The sequence below is a fragment of the Nematostella vectensis genome, chromosome 3 (genome assembly GCF_932526225.1).
Source record: "Nematostella vectensis chromosome 3, jaNemVect1.1, whole genome shotgun sequence".
NCBI classification, from domain to species: domain Eukaryota; kingdom Metazoa; phylum Cnidaria; class Anthozoa; order Actiniaria; family Edwardsiidae; genus Nematostella; species Nematostella vectensis.
Genome location: NC_064036.1, coordinates 12,190,953 through 12,213,748, shown reverse-complemented (window position 1 = coordinate 12,213,748; position 22,796 = coordinate 12,190,953). Strand labels below are relative to the sequence as shown.

At 39.6% G+C, this 22,796-nt stretch overlaps 2 protein-coding genes across 7 annotated transcripts; both read right to left on the bottom strand.

The window, feature by feature from the left end:
* Nucleotides 1-334: 334 nt before the first annotated feature.
* Nucleotides 335-3,655, bottom strand: LOC116603597. Of its 2 annotated transcripts, none has more exons than XM_032365076.2 (3): nt 3,463-3,655; nt 2,661-3,043; nt 335-587 (listed from the first exon to the last, which is right to left on the bottom strand). In XM_032365076.2, exons 1-3 carry the CDS (start codon nt 3,588-3,590, stop codon nt 391-393), a joined length of 708 nt encoding a protein of 235 aa, XP_032220967.2. In that variant the 5' UTR covers nt 3,591-3,655; the 3' UTR covers nt 335-390. The 2 variants fall into 2 exon arrangements, with proteins under 2 accessions (XP_032220967.2, XP_032220968.2); XM_032365077.2 differs by having other exon boundaries at nt 335-584.
* A 3,568-nt stretch (nt 3,656-7,223) lies between these two features.
* Nucleotides 7,224-21,597, bottom strand: LOC5520089 (melanopsin). 5 transcript variants are annotated; one of them, XM_048725524.1, is made up of 3 exons: nt 21,428-21,597; nt 20,360-20,471; nt 7,224-9,861 (listed from the first exon to the last, which is right to left on the bottom strand). In XM_048725524.1, exon 3 carries the CDS (start codon nt 9,826-9,828, stop codon nt 8,740-8,742), a length of 1,089 nt encoding a protein of 362 aa, XP_048581481.1. In that variant the 5' UTR covers nt 9,829-9,861; nt 20,360-20,471; nt 21,428-21,597; the 3' UTR covers nt 7,224-8,739. The 5 variants fall into 5 exon arrangements, with proteins under 5 accessions (XP_048581481.1, XP_032220955.2, XP_032220956.2 ...); XM_032365064.2 differs by having other exon boundaries at nt 21,437-21,597; XM_032365065.2 differs by lacking the exons at nt 20,360-20,471; nt 21,428-21,597 and adding an exon at nt 15,626-15,808.
* Nucleotides 21,598-22,796: the final 1,199 nt, after the last annotated feature.

Genomic DNA, 22,796 nt, shown 5'->3' with positions numbered 1-22,796 from the left:
TAAAATATATAATGGTACCTCCTCTAGCAGATATTTACCCAGCATATAGCATCTTAATTATAATTGAGCAAAATTTATCATAATAAATCATATCGTCCAGCTTGTGCAAGTGTGTGCGGCTTATTACTGTGCGCGGGTGATGCCGGAAACTTTACACGGCTAAACGCAGATATAATTAACATTAAACCAAGAAAAGACCGCAACACGGTAATAAAGTTGAGTGTCAGGTAATAAAGTCATGGAATTTGTTTCGTCCCCTATGTAATGAAAAACAAAATTGGCTGATACTCAGCAGGCCGTTTTGTGATGCCATTAAACACAACTCAAAGGAAAATTTGGCATGGAAATTAGGCACTTTTTAATAAGGAGTCCCATTGATTATTTGGCAGCTTAATTCCCCGGATGAGGAGCCGGCGTTACCCGTATTACTGTGATCGTCTTGCTGAGATTATGGACAGTGTCGATAGGTCTCTTAGCTTTTCCGCGGGGCGCTTCAAGGAAGGATTTTTTGTTTCTCCTCTTGGATCTTACTTTGCTTTGCTTCTTTATTGAATCCCCTGAAATGGGCATCTCGTTGAAGGCGTCTGCTACCAAGAATAATTAGAATTCAGTGCTGACCATCCCCCAACCATTGGAAAGAAATCCCGGTCATCCGCTACCTGTAGGCTTTGATACCCCACGCATCACCACCTTCCCCTGCGAAGCGCATTATCCAAGATGACCGTGGTATGCGAGCTCCGTGTTTTTGGGGGGTTTTCGTGCCGGAAAACTATCAAAGTCATCCTAGTCATCCGCTTAATGTAATGGTATCTCTATTAAATTCCACTATTCGCCACAAAGAAGCCGTTTGGTATAAGGCTGGTCTAGTAATAAGGCACAGTGCTACCCCATATTAAGGACACGTTCTTGACCGAAAAAAAGTGTCCGGAACGTTTGACCGAAATTCGATTCGGGCCTTTTTAAAACTCTCCGCGACAAAAGGACCACTGTACCATGTGCAAACCATCTGGTCTATAAGCACAAATGATAATATGTACCCCTTTTAAAGAATAAAGAATAAGCCATTCTTTGTTATTATGTTTCCATTGGAAAATACACCGCCCTATTTAGAAAGAAATATCTAACCATAGTAGTACATGGAGGTCTGGTATTTTATTTCACCATGATTGTATGATTGAAAGTATCCTCGCGCTTGAATTGGCCGCATTGTGTGACATGGTATTGACTGGGAGGATAGAATGGTGGCCGCGTAATAGGAGACTTGCGCTAAAAGATCACGTGACTGTTTGGGTGGCAAACTAGCGCGCGCTCTGGCTTCTAGCGGCAAAATAACAGCAACAAAATGCAACCAAGAGACCATGATTTAAGAGAACGAATCACCGTGGCCCATGATATCGTCCAAGAAAGCTATTTTTAGATTGCGCGAACTTGTCAATCATAGCATCCATACATGGTTCGTCGCGCCATATTTGGTTATGGGCACCACGAGCTAGTACAATTTTACACCAAATTTTTCCCTCTGCACTTCTTTACTTCGTTCGCTACCTGTTATTATCCTTTTAGCTTCTCTTCAAGGCTCATGATCACAATGCTACCTATGGGGTGGTGTCCTGTTATCTGTTAAGTTATCTAATGTTCATTTATCTAAATGTTATATAAATAATTGAACGGGAAGACTTCGGGGAGACGGTAAATTTGGAGTTCATTCAAGATGCATCGTGCAGACTCCTAAAAAGTTATTTTTTCTCTGACATTCGGTGAGATAGAATACCTAGGCATTCTCAGAGTCTATGTTATGTATTTTAATACAAGAAGGCCCTTATTTTTCTATGATTTATAACATTTTTAGATGAATGAACTTCAATTTTTCACGCACATGTTCAGAAATCATGTCACTCAAGAAACCCTTGTCACTGGAATAAGATCTACTTCATTATAAAGACTTGAATTCTTTTATTTGTAATATCGGTGTGAATATAATGGTATTAAGTTCTGGATGTAGCTTTTTCATTAAAAGGGAATTGGAAGAGAATTGTGTTTTGTAAACACAGATTTATGATTGATTGTTGTGTCTAACTTGCGAATCAGCAGTGAAAACTTTTACTGGGAAAGTTCATCCCAGATCCTAAAATCACGCACTTTATGCATTTCAATGTCCCAGAAACGGTTGATTGGCTCCAGCGTACTCTATGGAAGATCATTTTTACAGCGTTTGTAAAAAAGGAAGGTATTTTCGGTCAAAAAGATTTCCGAAACATCCTTTGCCGGATCACATTACTCAAGATGTGATCGCGCGTAAGACTCATGTTGCTAGGAAACGTGAGCGCTAACCAATCAGAGACGTATCTAAAAATAACTGCTTGTTCTAAAAATAGGTTTTACGGACGTCATCATTGGAACATACCCTAATACGGGGGATTCGTTCTCTTACATCATAGTCTCTTGATGTAACTTATTCAGCGCTTACGATAGAATCCAGAGTTCTTTTTTTCAGAAAAGGTTTAGTTTCATTGAAAGATTTTATTTTTTCGTCGTTCTCTAGTTCTCTAGGCGCAGTCATTTCTGATTTTTTTGTTTGATTATTTTGTTTTGAATTTGCTACCCAGAAATGTCACGTGATCTCTTAGCGCAAGTCCCCTATTGGCTTTCTTAATACACACCTAGTCGAAGAGGGCGATGTTCTACACAAGGCAGCATTCCATAGGTTTCCACGGCAACAAGACTATTGGCTGGTACCATACCCTGCGCAAAGCTCTGTATAGGAGCGACCCATCTCCTAGCTGTCCCTCTTTTTGCCTTTCTGTATTTAGGGTCTCCTTTCTTTTGTTTCTCAACTCCCGACCCGTGTACTTCTAGCTCGCTGTACGAAAGTAAGCTACTGTCACTGGTCCCCTCGTGCGCGTTTTCTCGGCGCTTGAGTTCCGCAAGGCGTTTGGCTTTGCGCACCGTGAAACTAGTCCTACTTGGTAACGAGCAACCTTTAGCTACGCGATGGAATGTGTCCGAGTCTGAGGAGTCCGAAGACTGATCGTCCGGATGAGACCTGGAAAAGTAACGTGCAACACAGATGATTACAGCACCAAAACAGAAATCATTTTCTTCTTAACTTTAACCTGATTAGAATAAATGTTGTTTTGGTTAAATTTCAAACAAATATTGGAATTCCAGTATCAGATCATCAGTTCTGAACGGAATTTTTTTCTGCCATCAACACATATTACCATTCAAAACTGATAACCTGATACTGGAATTCTAATATTTGTTTGAAAGAAATTCATAATTTTCATTGATAGTTGTACTCGCCAATGAAAATTTGCGAGATTCTGGGCAGACTCAGAGTAACAGACCCTCTCCTCAGACCTCAGCTACCGAGTGCTTTGCATGGCGATTTAGTCACTTTGAGCCCATATTAGCACTAAATTCCTTATATTTACTCAGCTTACTGGTAGTTGGTGGATATACCTTGTATTTTTTCCTTTGACGAGGCGTGGCAAGCTTGTTCTTGATTGGGCATTCTGTGACGGTGTTTTGGGAAGCCATGTATATATATACTGTACAAAGGCACCGACAACGCCAGTCACTGCGTTCATGACGGGCGGGAGTTGTTTTCTATGGCCAGGCGCGCACAAGGGGACGCTTGGAATACAAGTGCATGCCTTTATGACGTCACTTCTCAATTAGCGACCGCGCGCAGGAATTGTTAACGACATAGCAGGCGCAATGCCTTTTTTTCGTGGTAACTGGGATACCTTTTCCGAGAATCCTTGACTTTATTCCTATCCCTATAGCATGTATAATGGCTATAGGTTAAATTGAGGAAAAATGAGTGCGAAAGAGTAAAACAATCATGGAGTAGACAAGAAACGCGTTGTGTGATTCTCGCCCTCAATCTCTCTTCATAATCATTATTTTTTTATTTCTTAGTAGGCTCACCGAGTAGTGGTCAAATAGCAAGTCAGGTTACAAGGTTCAGTGTCCGAAAATTACGCGGGGAAATCTTGTTTGTTTACGAGTTTTCTCGACGATATCTCGTTGCATAACAAACCGAAATACTCCACTTTTCTCACCAAATATGGAAGCATTGAAAAGAAACCCAAGACCTGCAGTTGTATTTCTTTTCTGAACATCGAAAAAGGTCAAGAAAATGGAAGCTTCTTGATCAGAAAGATATACGGCGTTTCTCAACCTCGCCCCCAGGGTCTTCTGGGTAATGTTTAATTGCGGCTACCTGACGAAGACCCTGGCTGAGGCTGGCCTATTCATAGATCCGACATGTCAATCACACGCGCACGAATAGCCAATCAGGAAAGAGATGATGCAATAACAGCCATGTGGTCCCAGAAATGTCCCATAAAAAGTCGGCAATCGACGGCAAAAAATATTGGTTTGAGTATTTATTTTATTTTTTTTGCAAATCTGGACGAGCAAATAAGCATTTTCCGGTCAGCGTAAAAAGTGCTAGCTCTGTTTTTCTTTTTAACCGGCCACTAGCCCTGTTTTCTTTTTAATCGGCCACTTTTAGCGTAGAAGGGGACTCAAATTGCAGAAAAAAACGTGAAATTTACTACGAAGAAGCGAAAAAAAAAAACAAAAAACACATATACAAGAGCAGTGTAAGTCCTACCATTACACTTGTGTTTGATATCAAACTAGTTTTTCATAAAAGAATGAGACTGTCGTTTGCATTTTTGCTTTAAATCTTGACATTTGCTGATAAAACTCAGAAAGTCAGGCGTAAACAGCGAATTTGGCTTTCTCGGTTCTACTTTTCCCCGAACTTTAATCACTGCAAGTTGACAAAAATAGCTTTGAAAACACATAAACACATAGTAGAGAGCGCCGCTTCATCTTATTATTTTCATATTTTGAGCTGGATTTGTGCCGTTTCCGTTCAACAACGAAACTCGTAGTTAAGTATCTATATCTATGCTTCTCTACAAGGTTTTCACCAAGCTTGGACAACAAGACAAGTTTCCATCATGTTAGGTGACCATGTTTTATTTCCCAAGTCACAGGAAAACCCCGATTAAAGTTTATATTTTAGATAAATCCGAGCAGGATTCACAGGCCGCATCCGACATGTTGTACAACTTGTGGGACTTTTGTGGGACATTTGGGTTGCACTTTGCTTGCTTCTATTTGCTGCTTTTTGATTGGATATTCGTGCGCGTGTCGGATCTATGAATTTCCACAGGTAGACCGACACTTACCGCATCTAATATGGCTCACCCACCGACCCACCCACCGTTAGTTTTGTATCCGGGAAGAATGGGCTGGAATTTGCAGCAAACGTGCGGTAGTTCAGTGGTTGGGCCAATTGTTGTCGGCCGCTGTGACTCTCGTTGAATTTCCCAGTGATGCTATGTTTCTTTCTTTATTACCGACAAGTCTATCATGTTTGTAAAGTGAAAAAGTACCCTACTAGCAGAGCTTTTCTTTTTCTTTTTTTAGCACTGATATATGGCATTGGATATGAGCCCGATATAAGGCATTTGCGATGTCCCTGTTACCAGATTCCGATGACAGTGTAGAGAGATAGTCTATTAAATTCTTTGCAACTTCTAAAGTTGAAAAATGAATTATTAACATTATGAAACATTAAAATACACTTAAAAATTACGGATATCAGGCCTTCAGGGCATCGTGTACGATGAATCAACGCTTAAAGCGGAGAGTTTTAAAGTTCGGGATTATAAATTTACGCTTATTACGTAAGGCATATTTACAATCATAAAACACGGGAAGCAACTCGTGGAGCCTGTTGCTTTTTTCCGCTAAGATCTTGTCAAACGAGCGCTCCACGACGCTCACAGTCTGACCAGACCACGGTTTCGTGTAACGTAAGTTCTTGAAAGGATAGATTATGCGCAATGCTCTTCTTCGGATGATCTCAAGGTCTTGGGACAGATAGTCCGGAAGGCTGTTATGGAAGACTGGACACGCATACTCCATGATCGGGCGGATACAAGTTAGATAGAATTGATGAAGTTCTTCGGACCCCAGGCTGGCTCGCTTGAGTTGGCGTAAACAGTAGAGTCGTTTCCTTGCCTTTTTAGTAGTTTCCTCGGTATATCGTCGACATACTTCTAGAGTTCCGTGTCATCTAGGTCGAGCTCATTGATCATCACGATAAAAAGCCAAGGCCCTAACTTTGTCCCTTGGGGAACTCCTGCTGGGACCGCGCCCCATTCTGACAAACAATCTTGGCCCAGTTTCACGCGCTGCTTGCGATCTGTGAGGAAGTCTGTTACCCATGCACAGATGGAGTCGGGAATGTCATACGCCTGTAACTTGGTGAGCAAGATATTATGATCTATTAAAGCCGCATTGTCACCAGTTTACTTCCGGTCGATTACCTAACAATATCTGATGATTTTTAACGGAAAACGCGGAAAAATATTTCAAAATATTAAAAGCAGTTTGTTTGAGGATTTGATTGATAATTTAGAGCGGATGGCCTGTTAAATATCTCGGATTCGGTTGGGGTTTTCGTCGGACCTCCGGAAGTAAACTGGTGACAATGCGGCTTTAAGTCGAACGCTTTCATAAAGTCAAAAAGACCCACTCTGACAGTGGACTCAGTTCCGTCGGTCGCGCTGTTCCAAGTGTGATACATGCTAATTAGTGCTTCGATGGTATTGGAGCTCGGCACCCGTGCCAAATTGCCTTGGGTCATCAACTAATGTTTGACAACAACGAACTCCTCGGCGACCTTAGATATCAAAGGAGTAAGTGAGATCGGCCGCAAGTGTTTGTTGATGTCTTGCACAAGTGTCTCCTTAGAAGAGGAGCCATGTTTTGTTTTGGGACTCGCAATCGCACGGAAAATGTTTTACCGCGCTAACAATGTTTGATATACTGGAAAAAGGTTTACAAGCGCTGGTTGCATTGATCGTTGAGTGGACTTATTGACTTGAGCGAAAATCTGTGCATTCTTGACCGGCGAAAAGTTTGTAAACAAACGCGCGCGCGCCTTTAAAAGCCCGATTTCCAAACCGGAAGCGATTTTCCCCGCCTATAATTGCGAGAGCGCGCGTCAGCGTAGCAAACAAGGTCGCATAACAACCTAACCTAAATTCAGAACACCCTTAAAACAGTTTCTTTAGGCTCGCCGTAATAGTTTATTCCAAAATGGTTTTAATCTTCCTTGTTTTGGGCCAATTACTTAAGCCTTCGCGTACGTTTTATTACCCAAACCATTGCATGCACAAACCACGCTCAGGTTTCAAGTTTTTTTTCTTTATTCCGACACAAATTCAAAGTGCATCTGAAGGAATATCCTCCAAAACGGTTCATCCATCGACATCTAATATCTCCTATGATAGAAAATTCTTAATTACTAAAAGCCCCGATTTCCCATAATCCCCGATTTTTTACAGCCTTTTGAATATACCAGTCTCTAAAACACCTACTTGCCCAGACCCCTCACGGATAAAGCTCGAGTTGGCGCGAAATGATCACCATATAAGGTGAACTACGAGAGCCCGCGTGTATTTTTGTGGGAGGAAACAATTTTGGCTACATGCGGCGTCTTAACCTTTATTAGACGTGAAAATAAAGTGCTTTTCCTCTTGGTTGCTGGCTTGAAATGTAAATATAACCTTATACAAATATTAAACGTATATCCTGCTTGCATTTTAAAGTAGCCACTTATTGATATTTTAAATGATTCTGCAATTTTGAAGCCATTTACTTTGCATTACATGTCCCAACATGGTGTCATTGCCGCTATCATAGTTTACTAAACTTGTTGTACGAAATGCTGATTATCTCGCTGAAAGATGGGTCCTTTAGATATCTATATATTAGCTTACATATAAATTAGATAATGTATAACCCCCAAAACCTTGATGAAATGCTAAAGGACCCACATTTTTTTTGCACAAACAGTGATATAATTTGCTTTGACATTTTTGCTGTGTAGCTAAACATCATATTTTGTTCCGTCTCACTAGAGATGTAATAATCGCTAAATCCTTTTTTTCGTCTTTGTTTTCTCAGTGCTCTAACCAAATATTAATATAAAGCATTCAATATGCATATTTTTCAGACTAGTCGTAAATGAAATAAAGACCCTTTGAACAGTTTTATTTTTTCTAACCATTTCATTTCATCGTATTGCATGACAAAAACACGGCACCATTTTGGTGTGGGTAACAGCAATTCTACCTCGCACTAAATGCTTGCTACCTTGCTCAAAGTTGGGTCCTTCGGGTATTCGTATAGATCACAGATAATTTCAATGATACTCGATCCTCAAAACCTAGGTGAAATGCTAAAGGACCCATATTTTTTTCGGACAAACAGTGATCATATTTTCGTCTCGTGTATAGGACATCGTATTTTATGAGCCGTGCGCTCTCTGCCTTTTAAAATGTAAACATTGCTAAACTCCATGAAAAAAGTATGCAACAAGCATTTTTTATATACAGTATGTATGTGATAGAGTAGCCACCTGCCTTTCCAACGGTACTATATTCTCAATCGGGATGGTTTGAGTAGTTTTTTTTTTGCCATTATCATAGCATTATTTGCTTTAGCCACAAAAAGCTAATTTTCGTTACTGTCTGAAACTCGTGTTAGAGCTTTCTGTAACATTATATGATCTTTTTTCCATTATTTTTCTATTAGAACGTACTGCGTACTGCCTGTATTCACTCCTACAATGAAGGGTCATCATTTTGGATCCCTTATTTAGAATAACCTGGTTTCCAGTCCTTGCTGTCATCGCGGACGTTGTTAGTTGGCACTGTTCGTCTTTAAATATTCCACATTCAGCTCATTCACGGCTCCTGGTAAAGAATGCGATGCGGTTGATGATGGTAGCGCACTTGAAGACCTCGCAGCATACGAAGCTCTTGGGAAGGACGTCGGAATGACAGACGCCGAGTTGATTGTGCTCGAGCCACCTGTCTGAGAAGGCCTGATCACGTTTTTGAAGAAGAACCGTTGAAAAGCCTTGCGGAACTTGCTGTACATGAAGAAGTAGATGATGGGGTTATAACAAGCGGAAGTCTTGGCTAACATGGCCGGGAGAGTGCTCATCAACTTGGGAATGGTCGTCACGCCTCCAAAGCTCGCGTAGAGGGACACTACAGCGTATGGCACCCAGGCAAACAGGAATGCCAACACCATGATGAATGACATCCAAGCCGTCTTCCTTTCAGCCGCCAGCGTCTGTTGCGTGGAGTCGCTGCTGGCTCCCCATCTTCTCATGGAGTCCCTGGTCAACTTCCTGACGGTAAAATAGATCGAGGAGAAGCAAGCGATCATGATGACGATGGGTAGGAAGAAGAAGAACATGAACAGGCAAAGGATGTACGACATGTTGTTTAGGTCTTGGCGGTACCAGGCGATGGAACAGGCCGCGTATCCTGGCTCTGGGCCGTAAGAGGACCATCCGACAAGTGGGAAAATAGCCCAGAGGAAGGAGAACGCCCAAAGGAATGTAACGACGAGTAGCATTTGCGTCTCGGTAATTGGCCTCACCATGGGGATGGTTACCGTCACAAAGCGTTCCACAGAAAGTGCTGTCAGATGAATCATGGAGGTCAGCCCGAGTGCCGTGGTGATGAATCCATAGTACACGCACAGCCCTCCTACCATGGAAGGCCAGTTGTTGGCATTTGCATAGGCGCCGACAGCATCAGCTAGGCACGCCATTAACCAGTCTGCCCAGGCCATGCTTAAGAGGATCATGTTGGGGATGGTGCGTAACGACCTGGTGGCGAGGAAGATGATGAGGACAATCCCGTTCAGCACGAAGGCGCCGGCAGCCAGCAGGCTGTACATAACCGTGATGGCGTGGTACGAGGTGAACAATTCCATGCTGGCGGAGCTATGCTCACTCTCTCTGAAAATCTGAAACAAAACGTTCAATTGGAGCGAAGATTCTGAAACCAACTTATATAAAAAACTTTAATGAATCTTATAAATCAACACAAGGTTGAAAGGTATGTTAAACGCCTCTGAGAATAAACAGAGTAGTTGGGCAGAGTAGTTCGCATTCGACGAACTAACGCGGCTAACGACGAGGGCTAACGCCCGAAACGTCAGCGCAACTACTGAAACAGCGTTTAACATACCTTTCAACCTTGTGTTGATTTATAACCTTGTCTACAACACGCCTACGAATACCATCTAGTTTTTTTCTACAGCTTGTCTGTAGTCGTTCTAGTTATACCCTTTAACGAGTCTTAGTGCCGCAAGAAATCAAATGGAAATGAGATAATTTCAGTATAGCGACCTAAACCTTTTGCTGTTCATTACCAGGAAATCTGCATTCATTTGCGGCAATTTACGATCAATAAGGCGAATATACATTCATTTTCGTCATAAAGCGCTCATTTGAGTGAACACAATTTTCATTAGCGATATTTACATCGTCAGTAACATTCAATCGCAAAGATCGACAGTCATTCGCGCCTTTCGTTTCAAAGGCGAAAATTGTACTTTAATTTGCGTGTTTATTCGATCATTAACAAAAAATCTATAGACTTATATTTATAAGTGTTTATTGACATCTTTAACAAAAAGAGTGAATTCAATTGAATTTATAGACAACCATTTATACGGACATGACATAAATTAGTGCGATTATACAAACATTTAGACGTTCTTTGCATTCATTAACCAAAAAAAATCTTTTTTCAATAAAACAATAGAAAATTTGAGTGTTTTTTTTTTTTACCAAATTAGATATTTTATAAGCTTTCGCATTCGGACAAAAGGTTATGCAACCCTTTCCAAATAACGGTATAAATGTAGACAACATTGTACAGTTTTTTTCTATTCGGCAATACTGTACAGTTCGTGCCATTGTCCAGTACCGTTGCAATGCCTCCAAAAATTAGAATCCCCTTTGAGCACCTCGAGTGAATTATACGGTCATTCGAAGATGAAGAGGAAGATTATCTCCTGGTGGCGGACACATTGGGGGTCAACCCTTCCACAGCCCGTGGTATCGTTGCTAGATACATACGAGAAGGGAGAATTGAAGAAAGACCACGAGGTGGAAGAAATAACGTAAGAGTAGATGACGAGATGAGAGACTGCCTAAACGATATCATCAACGACAACTGCCTTCTTACTCTTAGCCGTATCAATCAAGAACTAAGAAGGTGACTGCCTTTGAAACCAAGGATTCACGACCGCACGGTAGCGAGAACGCTAGATGGAATGTTGTTCCGTGTAAAGCTGGCAAGGCCCCTCCAAGCGGAAAGGAACAGACCTGACATTCTACAGAAGAGAGTAGACTACGGCAACTGGTTCATGAACCGTGGTGTCGTGCATCATTCGGTCTTTGTAGATGAATGCGGCTACAATATCTGGACCGCAAGAAGTCACGGGAGGGCGAGACAAGGAGAGCGAGCCTATAGCGGGCAGCGTGGGAGGAACATTACCGTAACAATGGCAATATCACCAATCAATGGTCTTGTATTCCACTCGGCAATTATTGGTGGCATGAACGTACAGCGGTTCAGTGACTTTCTTACGCAGGCTAGACTTAACCTCGACCCAGACGAGAGGGTGATATTTATTTGAGATGGACCGCCACCACATCGCAACCCTGCGATACCCGGGCCCAATACAGAGCTGAAAATGCTACCACCCTACAGCCCCTTTTTGAACATTGTGGAGCAAGCAATAAGCTCTCTTAAAGCGGCTATAAAAGCTGACATTTCAAGACCAGGATTATAAGCCCGGATGGGAGATAGGGGTGCGGCTAGAGACCAAGGCCTTGCATTGGGAGTTTTCCGTACGCGTTTGCTTTTGCAAGCGTTGCAGCGCAATATTGGTACTACACCTTTTGCTGTTCATTACCAGGAAATCTACATTCATTTGCGGCAATATACGATCAATAACGTGTCATAAAGCACTCATTTGCGTAAACACAAATTTCATTAGCGATATTTACATCGCCAGTAACATTCAATCGCAAAAATCGACAGTCATTCGCGCCTTTCGTCATTCAAAGGGAAAAATATACTTTTATCTGCGTTTTCATTCGACCATTAACAAAAAATCGATAAACAATAAGGCGAATTGACAGTCAACTGTGTGCAACACATATTTATTAACATCTTTATAACAAAGAGTGAAATTCAATAGCATTTATAGACAGTCATATTCACGTGAATATGACATACATTACTGGGTTTATACAAGCATTTGCGCGTTCTTTACATTCAATAACGAAAAATCTATTTCAATAACGGTGAGTCATGTTAAAGTTCTACATAGAGCGTTTCGCTGCACTTTGCATTAGCCCTCGATCACCTCACCATTCAGACATGGTGGTAAATATGTTTGCATGAATCGGTACCACTGAGCGCATTTAGCAGGGGTTATAGTACTAATATTGCGCTGCAACGCTTGCAAAAGCAAACGCGTACGGAAAACTCCCAATGCAAGGCCTTTGTCTCACAGTAACACCTACCGAAACGCCAGCTTAAGCACACGAATTGTTGGCTTAAAACTGACCTGCCAAACTTCGCGATTGACCCTAAAATAAAGATTTTACGCCATAAATATCCTAACAATCTTTGAAAAAATAAATGCACTCTTGCCAACAAAGATCCATTCCCGAATTTACGCCACCTACTAGGTCCAAACGCTAAGACAAATTGTGTGAGAGGGGCAAGAGGACCAGTGTTGCACAAGAATAAATTCCCGATAGTCAATTCGAGAGTATTTTTTTAAAGATAATTTGAAAACTAAATAATTTATTCCTTTTCGAACAGTCTGCGTTTATGAGAAATTAGAATCAAAAGTTGAGTATCTGAACGCGCTTCAAACATTCACGCCAGCGTCATACATGGTAATCGATGTCTGCCTTGTTTGTTTCACGTGACAAAGTTGCACGAGCGAAACTGAGATCCCATGCATCCCGGGTTGTGCATTTTGTACAGATATATTTCTATTCTATGAAAACGCTTACTGTGATGAACGCTGTCTTCCCCCAAAAAGACCCGGAAAATTAAATCCGGGCGCTATGGTACGGTATGGTGGTTGGTGGTAAACTGGTAAATTTGTGAATTTAAACTCACATTCATTTTTTTCTTAAAATTCCGGGCACTGGGCATAATTTCTCTAAAAGGCTAATAAGGTATACGGAAAAACACTCAAATAACCATATAATATTAGCGAAATCTTAACCAGAAAACGGCCTTGGGCGCACCTGGGAATACGGCCGAGAAACAAAATTCGTATTTTAAAAGTAAAAAAGGTACAGACATTTTATGAAAGTGCAGTTTAAAACCGACAGTATCAATTGCAACAGATTCAGGTACCTATTGAGTACAGCCTCAATCAGACACCGTATTTTTATTTTGATAGGAACATCAGGAATTCATATTCAATCCATTTTATGCTTCGTCCGCAATGCATCTTGTCATGATAAAATGCTTCAAATGATCCAATCATTTAAGACATCTTCAAATATCAATGCACCTCTTATTCAATATTATCGCCAGATTATATATTTTTACTCGTTAACTCATGGTTTAGGAATAAAAGAGATTCAGTAGCTCAGTAAAAGGACTGTTCAAAAAAAGGTTATACTTACTAGAGTTTTTCACAAAGTGCGCTCCATACAATAGAATCCACGATGATAAAATGCTGACAGTAGCTCAGTATAAAAAACTGTTCAGAAAAAGGTTATACTTACTAGAGTTTTTCGCAAAGTGCGCTCCATACAATAGAATCCACGATGATAAAATGGCTGACAGAAAATCTATCGTTAGAATTTTGGGATGTTACCCAGATAGGATTTCCCAGGACTGTAAGTATTTTGTCAAGCCAATTCTATTGACCAATATAATGAAAAGAAACCTTTTGCCGCAATTTGTGATTTCTTAATAATAGTAATGCCTGGACTTCGATTAACGACGTGAAAAATGTGAATGCGTACCACATGTGAGAGTCGTCTGTCACGTGTACGCTTTTGACGGTTTTCATTACCGGTTCACACTTTGTCAATGAGAATTCATTAATGATGACGTGAGAGACCGCTAATAGAGTGTCTTGTAAAACATTCATTTCCTTGCATTTGTCCATCGATTCTTATAAGATTTTTTCAGTAATCTCCTACCTTTGTTCAAATAGCTCAATGACGGGCCGTCGTTTGTTGTGCGGCGATAGAGCAACGTAGAATAAAACTGGATGATCATAAAACGATACACTCTTTTTTTATAAGAAGCTTTTTTTATAAGAACGTCAAGCCTGAGATTTCATCAAATTTTAAGAACATGCTAAGAACATGCCGAGGCTCAGATAGCACAAACTCTTTTTCATTTTTAGTCCTGATGCGTTCTAAATGCAGAATCAAATTGTGCTCATATTAACAACCTATTATTGCCATTGATCATTAGTGTAATTCTCTTCCTAATAATTCATTGGGTATTATGTTCTTATATACACTAAAATTTAAGATCATCGTTAAGAACTTATTCAGCCTTACAAATAAAATGTCCCAAAAATAAGAACGGCCCAGCCTCAACTGAAAATAAGACGTTCTTATAAAAAAAAGCGTATTTACACTTTTCCAATATCGTATGATAACTTACATAAAAAGAGAAAAATTGGGAAATAATGAAATAGTTGAAATAAAACAATCTAATCGTGGCATGAATCTCATCACAATTTGATCTGGAGTCGTTTGTCGTTTTATTTAACCTTTTGGCTTCATCAATGGCAAACAGCAATTCAACGGATTCGGGCCGAGTTTGGTTTTAGGTAAAAGTACCATCTGTTCGGAATCCATTTTCGTCCGCTATTGCCGTGTTATCACTCAAATTCGTTTGTATCATCTATATTTTAAGCTTTTTACTTGCGATTTTATTTACAATAGCTCTCCGATCACCTTACCTACGCCTTTTATATTTCACCTAAAGGTTTCCGAAGGGGAATTCCCAAGACACCAAAACTCGAAATCAATTTAAAAAAATTACATGCGGTTTTTTATATTCTAGTATCAAACTATTAGGAGTTTTCAGAAGCTATTCCATTCTTTTTGATGATGATTGAAGTTCAGAATTCGTTTTCTCCGCAAACCGAAAGTTTATTTGTCAAAACTAAGTTCGGCTGCTCTTGAAAAAAAAAGAAAAAAAAGAGTAGCCCAAATAATTGCTGAAATGGCAAGCTTTGTTTGTTATGTGTAATCAGAAAGGTGGAAATATCACATGAACACTTTATGAGCTTGTACACAGGTTATCTATCAGCTAAAAAGATCAAAACAAAAACATCACACATGCTGGCGAACTAAAACCGGTCTCCTTTTATTATTAAGATATTTGTGTTTTATTTTCGATCTATCGAAGCTTACTGCAACAACTTTATGTTAATTATTCACACAAACATGTTTTTTATATTTCGGGGTGTAAACTACGAAAACGAAAAATAGTTTAGCAACACTAACCCTTAGACTCGACTTTCTGTGAATTGTATATTTTTTCATATGCGAAGTACCTACGAACTACTAACGCTTAGATATTACAACGAACTACTAACTCTTAGTTATGATGATAGTGTGTCTGTTTCTGTTGTTGATTTCTTAAACGGTGAAATGGAATAGATTGTAAGCTATACATAATTTACAGTTTAAAAAAAAGAAGAAATCACTTACACGATGCTGTTCTTTTTTGTTTACTGGCGGTAGTGAACCGAAATTGAGGTCCAAAGTCTGTGCTTACTGGATAGGGTCTACTCCTAGATGCCCTTTTTTAGTAGCGCTAGACACCTGTGAATCGACGAGTACGTGCGGATTGGTCAACCTAATTTTTATTGCAAGGGTATTTCTCTTTTGATTAGGAAATTATTCTTTACGCTTAGTTGCTCGTAAATTCATTCCGGGTTGGCTCAATTGAGCCGATTTTAAAGAAAGAATCACCAAACGACTAGATAATAACTGTGAAAATGCCCTTTTATTGGTCTATTAGGAGGTAATGTTTTTTTTTATTATATCCAGTGAATTTTGACATTCATTGTACGGCTTACGTAGTCGTGTAGTTATATGCGTTTATCAGTTTTTTTTTGGGTGTTATAGAAACGGGAAAAATTAAGAAAATGTTTTAAACACGAAAAACAATATTCATGGAGAATACTCCAAAATTCATTCCTAGAACTTTTAATGGAAATGAACAACGTTTCTCTAAAATACTAGAAAACGATTGTATCTAATATTAAATTAGTTAAAAAAATTATAAAGAACGGTAGCTTCGTAGAATTTGGTGAAATCTCAGGCTGGACTTTTTTTCTTACAGAAAAGTTCTTATAAAAAAGAGTGTACTGGTAAACACAAAGCACTTGAAACTACTTGGAACACTATTTTGATTGATTGTTTTGACGCAGATTACAGTGAAGGTACAGTGAAGGATTCAGATTAAAAATAATGATAATCTTTAAAATAAAAATAATCTTTAATGAGAATTTAAATGGCTCAATTCAGGTTCAAACGAAATAATTTTGACAACAAGTTTTCTACCCTACTAAACTAGATCTTGAATAGATATAAGTGCAACGCCAGCGGCGTAGCTAGGACTTTTAACAGGAGGGGGCCCAAAAGGGTCTTTCAAGGCATTTTCTCCTGTATTTTAGATAATGTCTCATACATTAACTGTATTTTTGGCTGCTAAAAGGGGGGCCGAGCCCCCTAGGCCAACCCCCTGGCTACGCCCCTGAACGAGAGGGGAAAGTCGGCAGTCGAAAAGCACGCGTCGTAGTAATTCAAGCAGTTCAGGTTCCGAGGTACTTGTGTTTTGGTGTTTGAGTTTCAATTTGAACCAAGCATTTCATCATTTTTTGTGTTTATTTAAATTTTTTTTTTCTAATTTCTAATGTTGTGTTTATTTCTAATGCGATAGTACAAACGGTGCACAATTATTTTCTCTGCTTGGGATTAGCGGTCTGTGAATGATGAATAAATCATTAATGATGTGCATATTGCAAAAAAAAAAAATAAATAACATTTGCGATGGGTTAATTTCTAATGAACAGAATTAAAAAAATTGGAAAACATAGACTTTCTCATTAGAGATTATTTCCCCCTGCTATTTTAGCATTCATATGATAGGATGACAAAAATGGCATCTATTTGAAAAATAAAAGTAAGGTTTGAAAATGATTTATTTCGGTAGATAAAGAAAATAAGACATCCGGACTAAGAGGAGGTCTTCCTTGATATAAAGTCAAGTATTGCTTCTTGGCTTCCATTGTCATTTAGCTAAGGTATCCTTTTCTAACAAATGTACTATTACCTTTAAAGCGAGTTCTCTTGCCACTACCGTTGACCGATTGCTATTTATCACTTGGACTAAAGGTCCGGAAAACAAAGGCTTGAAAACGCACTTTTTCTTAAAATAAGTGACAGGCTCAGAGTGAGAGGCGTAAGCTTTACTTGAGTGAGTGGCCTTTTGAACCCAAGAGAGGGCAGTTCAATCTTACCTTTTTTATTGTAAACTTTCTATTTTCCTGAGGTTTCGAGGTTTTTAAGACTGGTTACTAGGTAGAAGGTAAAAATGCAATCATTCTCGAATTCAATATTCAATCAAAGACTTCAAGTTAGGCGTGTGGCTATCATTCTCTGCAAAATTCATCAAAAGAATAGAACACTTAGCAGAAAAAAACAACATAATACCCCGTGTAAAAGCCTTGATGTCTTAATCGAGAGAGGAGATAAGGCATCAGGCAATTTTGACAATTATTTAAAAATAATGCAATAACAGGGGCATCTTGCTCGCTTTTATATAAAAAATGCAATTACTCCTGCAATACTTACGCTGATCTACGCGCTTTAAATCAAGTGCAAGGACTTCAATATTTCATGATAAGAGGCAAAAAAGCAATATATTCATATTAAATAGACACACCCTTTTTCAAAAACATTGTAAACATGGAAATCAAAAACTAAAATGTAAAAGACACCAAGGAAATGAATGATGCTTACGTTTTGATCAGCGATCTAAGTTTTGTTTACGTTTAACCATTTGATTCAATATTTACACCGCCTTTTATTACCTTAAAAGGCGATTTGGGCAAATGGATCATCGTCGTTCACAATTTAATAATTAATATGCTCACTTAAGAACGAGAAGGCACTTATAGTCTACACTGGGGAAAAAATCAGCTGTTTTGACATGGAACCTTTAATTGCACGCAAGGTTATTTGGTGTACTGCTGAAAGCGTAGGCAATGTTTGTATTATTACTGCTGAAAGCGTAAGCAATGTTTGTATTATTTGCGTGTCTTCAGTACCCTTTTGCCATTAATTTAGCCATTAAGGAAGCCCAAAACAGATCACTTTTAATTACGCCTCAGGGTTAGCGCTTCGCTTTTCGGTAGCAAGATGCGCGCGCATTGTGTGGCGCAAATAAGAACGAATGCACATTTACACACAATTTGCCTATCTATCATCCATAGTAAATAGAAATGATTGGCAAGAAGGAAAAAAGTTATACGAGACGTCGTAAATAACTATCGAGGTAAAATAAATTAAAAAAGATTAACCGATATAAATATATTGTGAGTTGTTTGTATGCTTCTGAAATTGATACGATGACATAATAATATAAACAAATAAAATGTGAGATTTCGGCTTCATTCTCACCAAATTTTATTCTGCTTTCGCTTATCCCTAATTTGCATGTCTAAATTATTTAATAACAAAAACACGGCAAAGGATTTCATGCTTTATAAATGTTGTTATTAAGAATGTAAGTCGCAATAACACGCCTACGGTGAAGTGCTCGTTTTCGTTCAGAATCACATTTCCCTTGTGATATCGAAGGACACTTTATAAGTGTTAGCTTATGGGTCTTTTATGTTAAAAGTTTTAGGTTCTCACTCTTTTACTCGCAGGTCCTACATATTGCAATTTGTTTGGACGACATCGAGCAAACCCTTCGGTGCCGCCTTGTGTTTTTAATTACAGAATATCTTATTGAAAAATAGCAAACATTTTGGATATCAACCTGTCCCTGGCATTGTTTTCGGGCTTCAAGTGGTTGATGATGTAACGTCACTCGAATCTCTTTCTTCCAGCCCACTTGCCTCACGGCCACCACAGGGATCCCGAACAGTTGGACAGGGACTAGGCTACCTATGCATACAGGGAGAAGAGGGTGGGGCACTGGGGGCATGTGCCTACCCCCCCTAATTTAAAAAAAAAGAGGTAATGACCAGAAGGGGCGTGGCTGTGCCCCCCAATATTTTCTTAATGTTTCTGCATTGTGCCCCTCCCCCCTCTCTACCTCCCCTCCCCCATCAATCTTACGTGGCCTGCTACGGCTCTGGCATACGATATCTACTCCCGGCACCCAAGTCCTAGCTCATAGCTGAGATCATAATAGCCTATTGCTTTAAAATTCTTTTGCCCATGCACTAGACCGTCTTCTTTCATACGGAATTACATGTCTCGGTCTTTGATACCCAAGTTAAACAGACATGTACAAGAAAAAAGATTACCGCGATGAGATTAATAGGCCCTACTACAACTAAGAGCATTCGGCTTATGTCGGGGATTGAACTTGTCTGGCATCTTTATCATCTCAAGAAAGGTCCAGACGGTTGTCTAGTAGGCCGAATTCGATTTTATTGTGTTTTTTCTAGTACGGTACACTTTGCCCACTGTCGGAACACAAAACCCGATAATATGATTTGATTTACTAACATAAAAAAATATGATTGAAAAGAAAAAGAAATTACGATTAGAACTATTAATCGTCGTGTATTTGCTATGCGGTTTGGGAGAAAAACGAGAAGCTACTTACGCAGTCCTAATAAAAATTAGGACAAAAACGTTAATAATAAACATTGTCATTTTCATACATTTAATTCTTCGTTAGTAAATTAAACTAAGAGAGACTTTATTGTGTCTTTACCTGCGCTCTATTAGTCGTAACAGCTACATTTTGATAAATCGTTTAAAAATTCATGGAATGGGGATTGCTTGTAAAAGACCAAAGCGGAGTAATCAAGACCAAAAAATTATCAGCTGTAAAGCAGAATTAGCCAATCTTGATTCATCCGAATTATTCTCCATTCGCATATAAAGTATATCTACATGTCTTTTTTTTTAGATTCTATTTTTAAAGCGTCTAGTTTATTATCCGTCCACTTTGCTACGGCTCTCTAGTTAGTCATGCTTTAAACTCGGTTTATCTACCATCAATATAAGGAAGGCCACAAAAGAGGCAAGGCCGGGCACTGGGCTCCAAAGCAAAGGTCACATGGAATAAACAAAATCATTAGCTCGGTTATAGTTCTCTAAGCTGCAGGATGCTTTTTAGCTCTAGCAGGTTGGGCCTGGTCAGTCTAAAGTCTATGAAAATGGAGTCGTAAAAAAGACAAAATAGTAACTCACCCTTTGTCTGGTTGATTGCGATCACACTTTCTTCTCAAGCGCTACGCCAATACATATAGTCGCTCGTATATGATGGAACATTTCTTCGTGATTACTTGATACGAAATAGGAACTGGAAGACGAATTAGTGATAGGGATCAATCCGCGCTTAATAGGACTATTATGGCGATCCTTGGGTTACTGTCAGGAAATTAAAATGCATTGTTTTCAAAGGGTCAATGAGAGCGGTAAATACGGTATAACAATTTAATTGTTCTTTTAAAATAAACAATTAAGGTTTTTGGTATTTTGATTTCCATTCAGACGTACCAACTGCAAATCACCGACACCTTTAATAATCTTAATTTTCTGTTTCTTAGGAGCATTATTCTTGACTGTCAACAAAAATAATATTTGACCTGAAACAGATATACCCAACAAATTTAGGAAGCTGTGACACTATAAAATGCTCAATACACCAAAAAAAAAAAAAAAAAAACACACATCCAGGGAACAGTCATCTCCTATCCGGGGCGTAACCAGGGGGGTGGCCAAGGGGGCCCGGCCACTTATTTCAAAATGGACGATGAAAAATGGGCGGCCGCTTATTTCAAAATGGACGATGAAAAATGGGCGGCCGCTTATTTTAAAATGGACGATGAAAAATGGGCGGCCGCTTATTTTAAAATGGACGATGAAAAATGGGCGGCCGCTTATTTTAAAATAGACGATGAAAAATGGGCGGCCGCTTATTTTAAAATGGACTATGAAAAATGGGCGGCCGCTTATTTTAAAATGGACGATGAAAAATGGGCGGCCGCTTATTTTAAAATGGACGATGAAAAAATGGGCGGCCGCTTATTTTAAAATGGACGATGAAAAATGGGCGGCCGCTTATTTTAAAATGGACGGTGAAAAATGGGCTGCCGCTAATTTTAAAATGGACTACGCCGCTTCTCACTGTACCCAAATCCCAGATAAACAATTTTTAATCAAATCGTCTCGAACAACACTCTGAGAGGCGAGGACAAGAATATAGTCCGGTAAACTTGACAAAACAAGTGTTACTTCTAAAAGAGTAATACTCACTAGAAATACCTTAGTCATTACACCATCTTGTTCCACATGCAACTGGCGCATGCGTGATCTGCACCCAATTGAAATGTAGGCGCGGTGTGTTCCGGAACGCCAATTATATAAAGATCGAAAAATATTAAATCTTTTTTGAGTTCCCACCATGGAACTGATAAGCAAAAAATAATTCTGGCTTGTTTTCAGACAATCTATTATTCTATACAGTAGTCAGTAGTTATGTAGTTATGTACCTGAAAAAGTAAACGTTTGGTCATTTATTTTTCTACATCTGAAACCGACAAACCTGGAGGTATTTTAAAGCACAGTAAAGAGGTGGATCATAAGCATAAGAAATACCTATTTGGTAAAACGACTCCGGTAAAAAGAATAATATTGACATTCACGCAAACGCCCGTAAACCCAACAAGGTTAGAAGGTCAAAATTCTATATTTCAGCAGCCAGACACAAGACTTTTTACATTTTACTAGGTAGGTAGGGGGGGTCTAAATGGTATGTGTGATGGTCTTGGGCGAGCTCGAATGAATTCCCGTGTTGATCAAAAAACGAGTTCTCCTATTCGAGATGGCTGCCATGAAAAACATTTTCGGGATAAAAGCGGGAGCCTCTCAGACACTAAAGTGTAACCACTCAGCCAAGTCACAGGCGTTCTTACCCTTGTTTCTGATTGGGTTCCCTGCGTGCTTAGTTGGGACGTCACAGAAGACATGCCCCACCCCCAAGTCCTTCTGTGGGGGCTCGTCCCAGACCAGACGCTGCGCAACGGTTCATCACCTACCTTGCACAGGAAACCCGCTAGAGGCCGATGAAGACGCTACGATTTTTGCCTACAACTCAAGTCGCAAAGTCTAAATCAGCTCTACAACTCCGCTACGACACGAGCTTACGACACTAAAAAAATGTAGGATTTTTTAAATTACGTGTTAAAACTCTACGACTTTGTGCCCATATTTGGTAAAATGACGGAAGCATTGCGGCGAATTTTCTTTCAGGGTGAGAGACGGGAGGCGATGACTGTTTTGGTTTGAAAATATGGCGGAAATCCATACGAAGATATCGACGGCAATCGCGTGGATCTTTGGCCAAACGGCCACTCCTCGGACCCTTCTTTGTCTTTTTCCATTTGTTTACGACGTAAAATTGCAGCAACAAGTGCTGCAGCTGCAAAAGTGCGACGGTCCCCCATGTTTTTTGTTGTTGGTCCCAGTCGAGTAAAAAGCGCAAAAGTCGTACGCAATTCTCTTCTAGAGACGTGAGCGAAAAGTTGTAAAGCTACGTCATGTCGCATGTGATGGTTGTAGGCAAAAATCGTAGAGTCTAAATCGGCCTTAAGAACGCCTGTGGCTGCCATGCATCTTGTTTAGA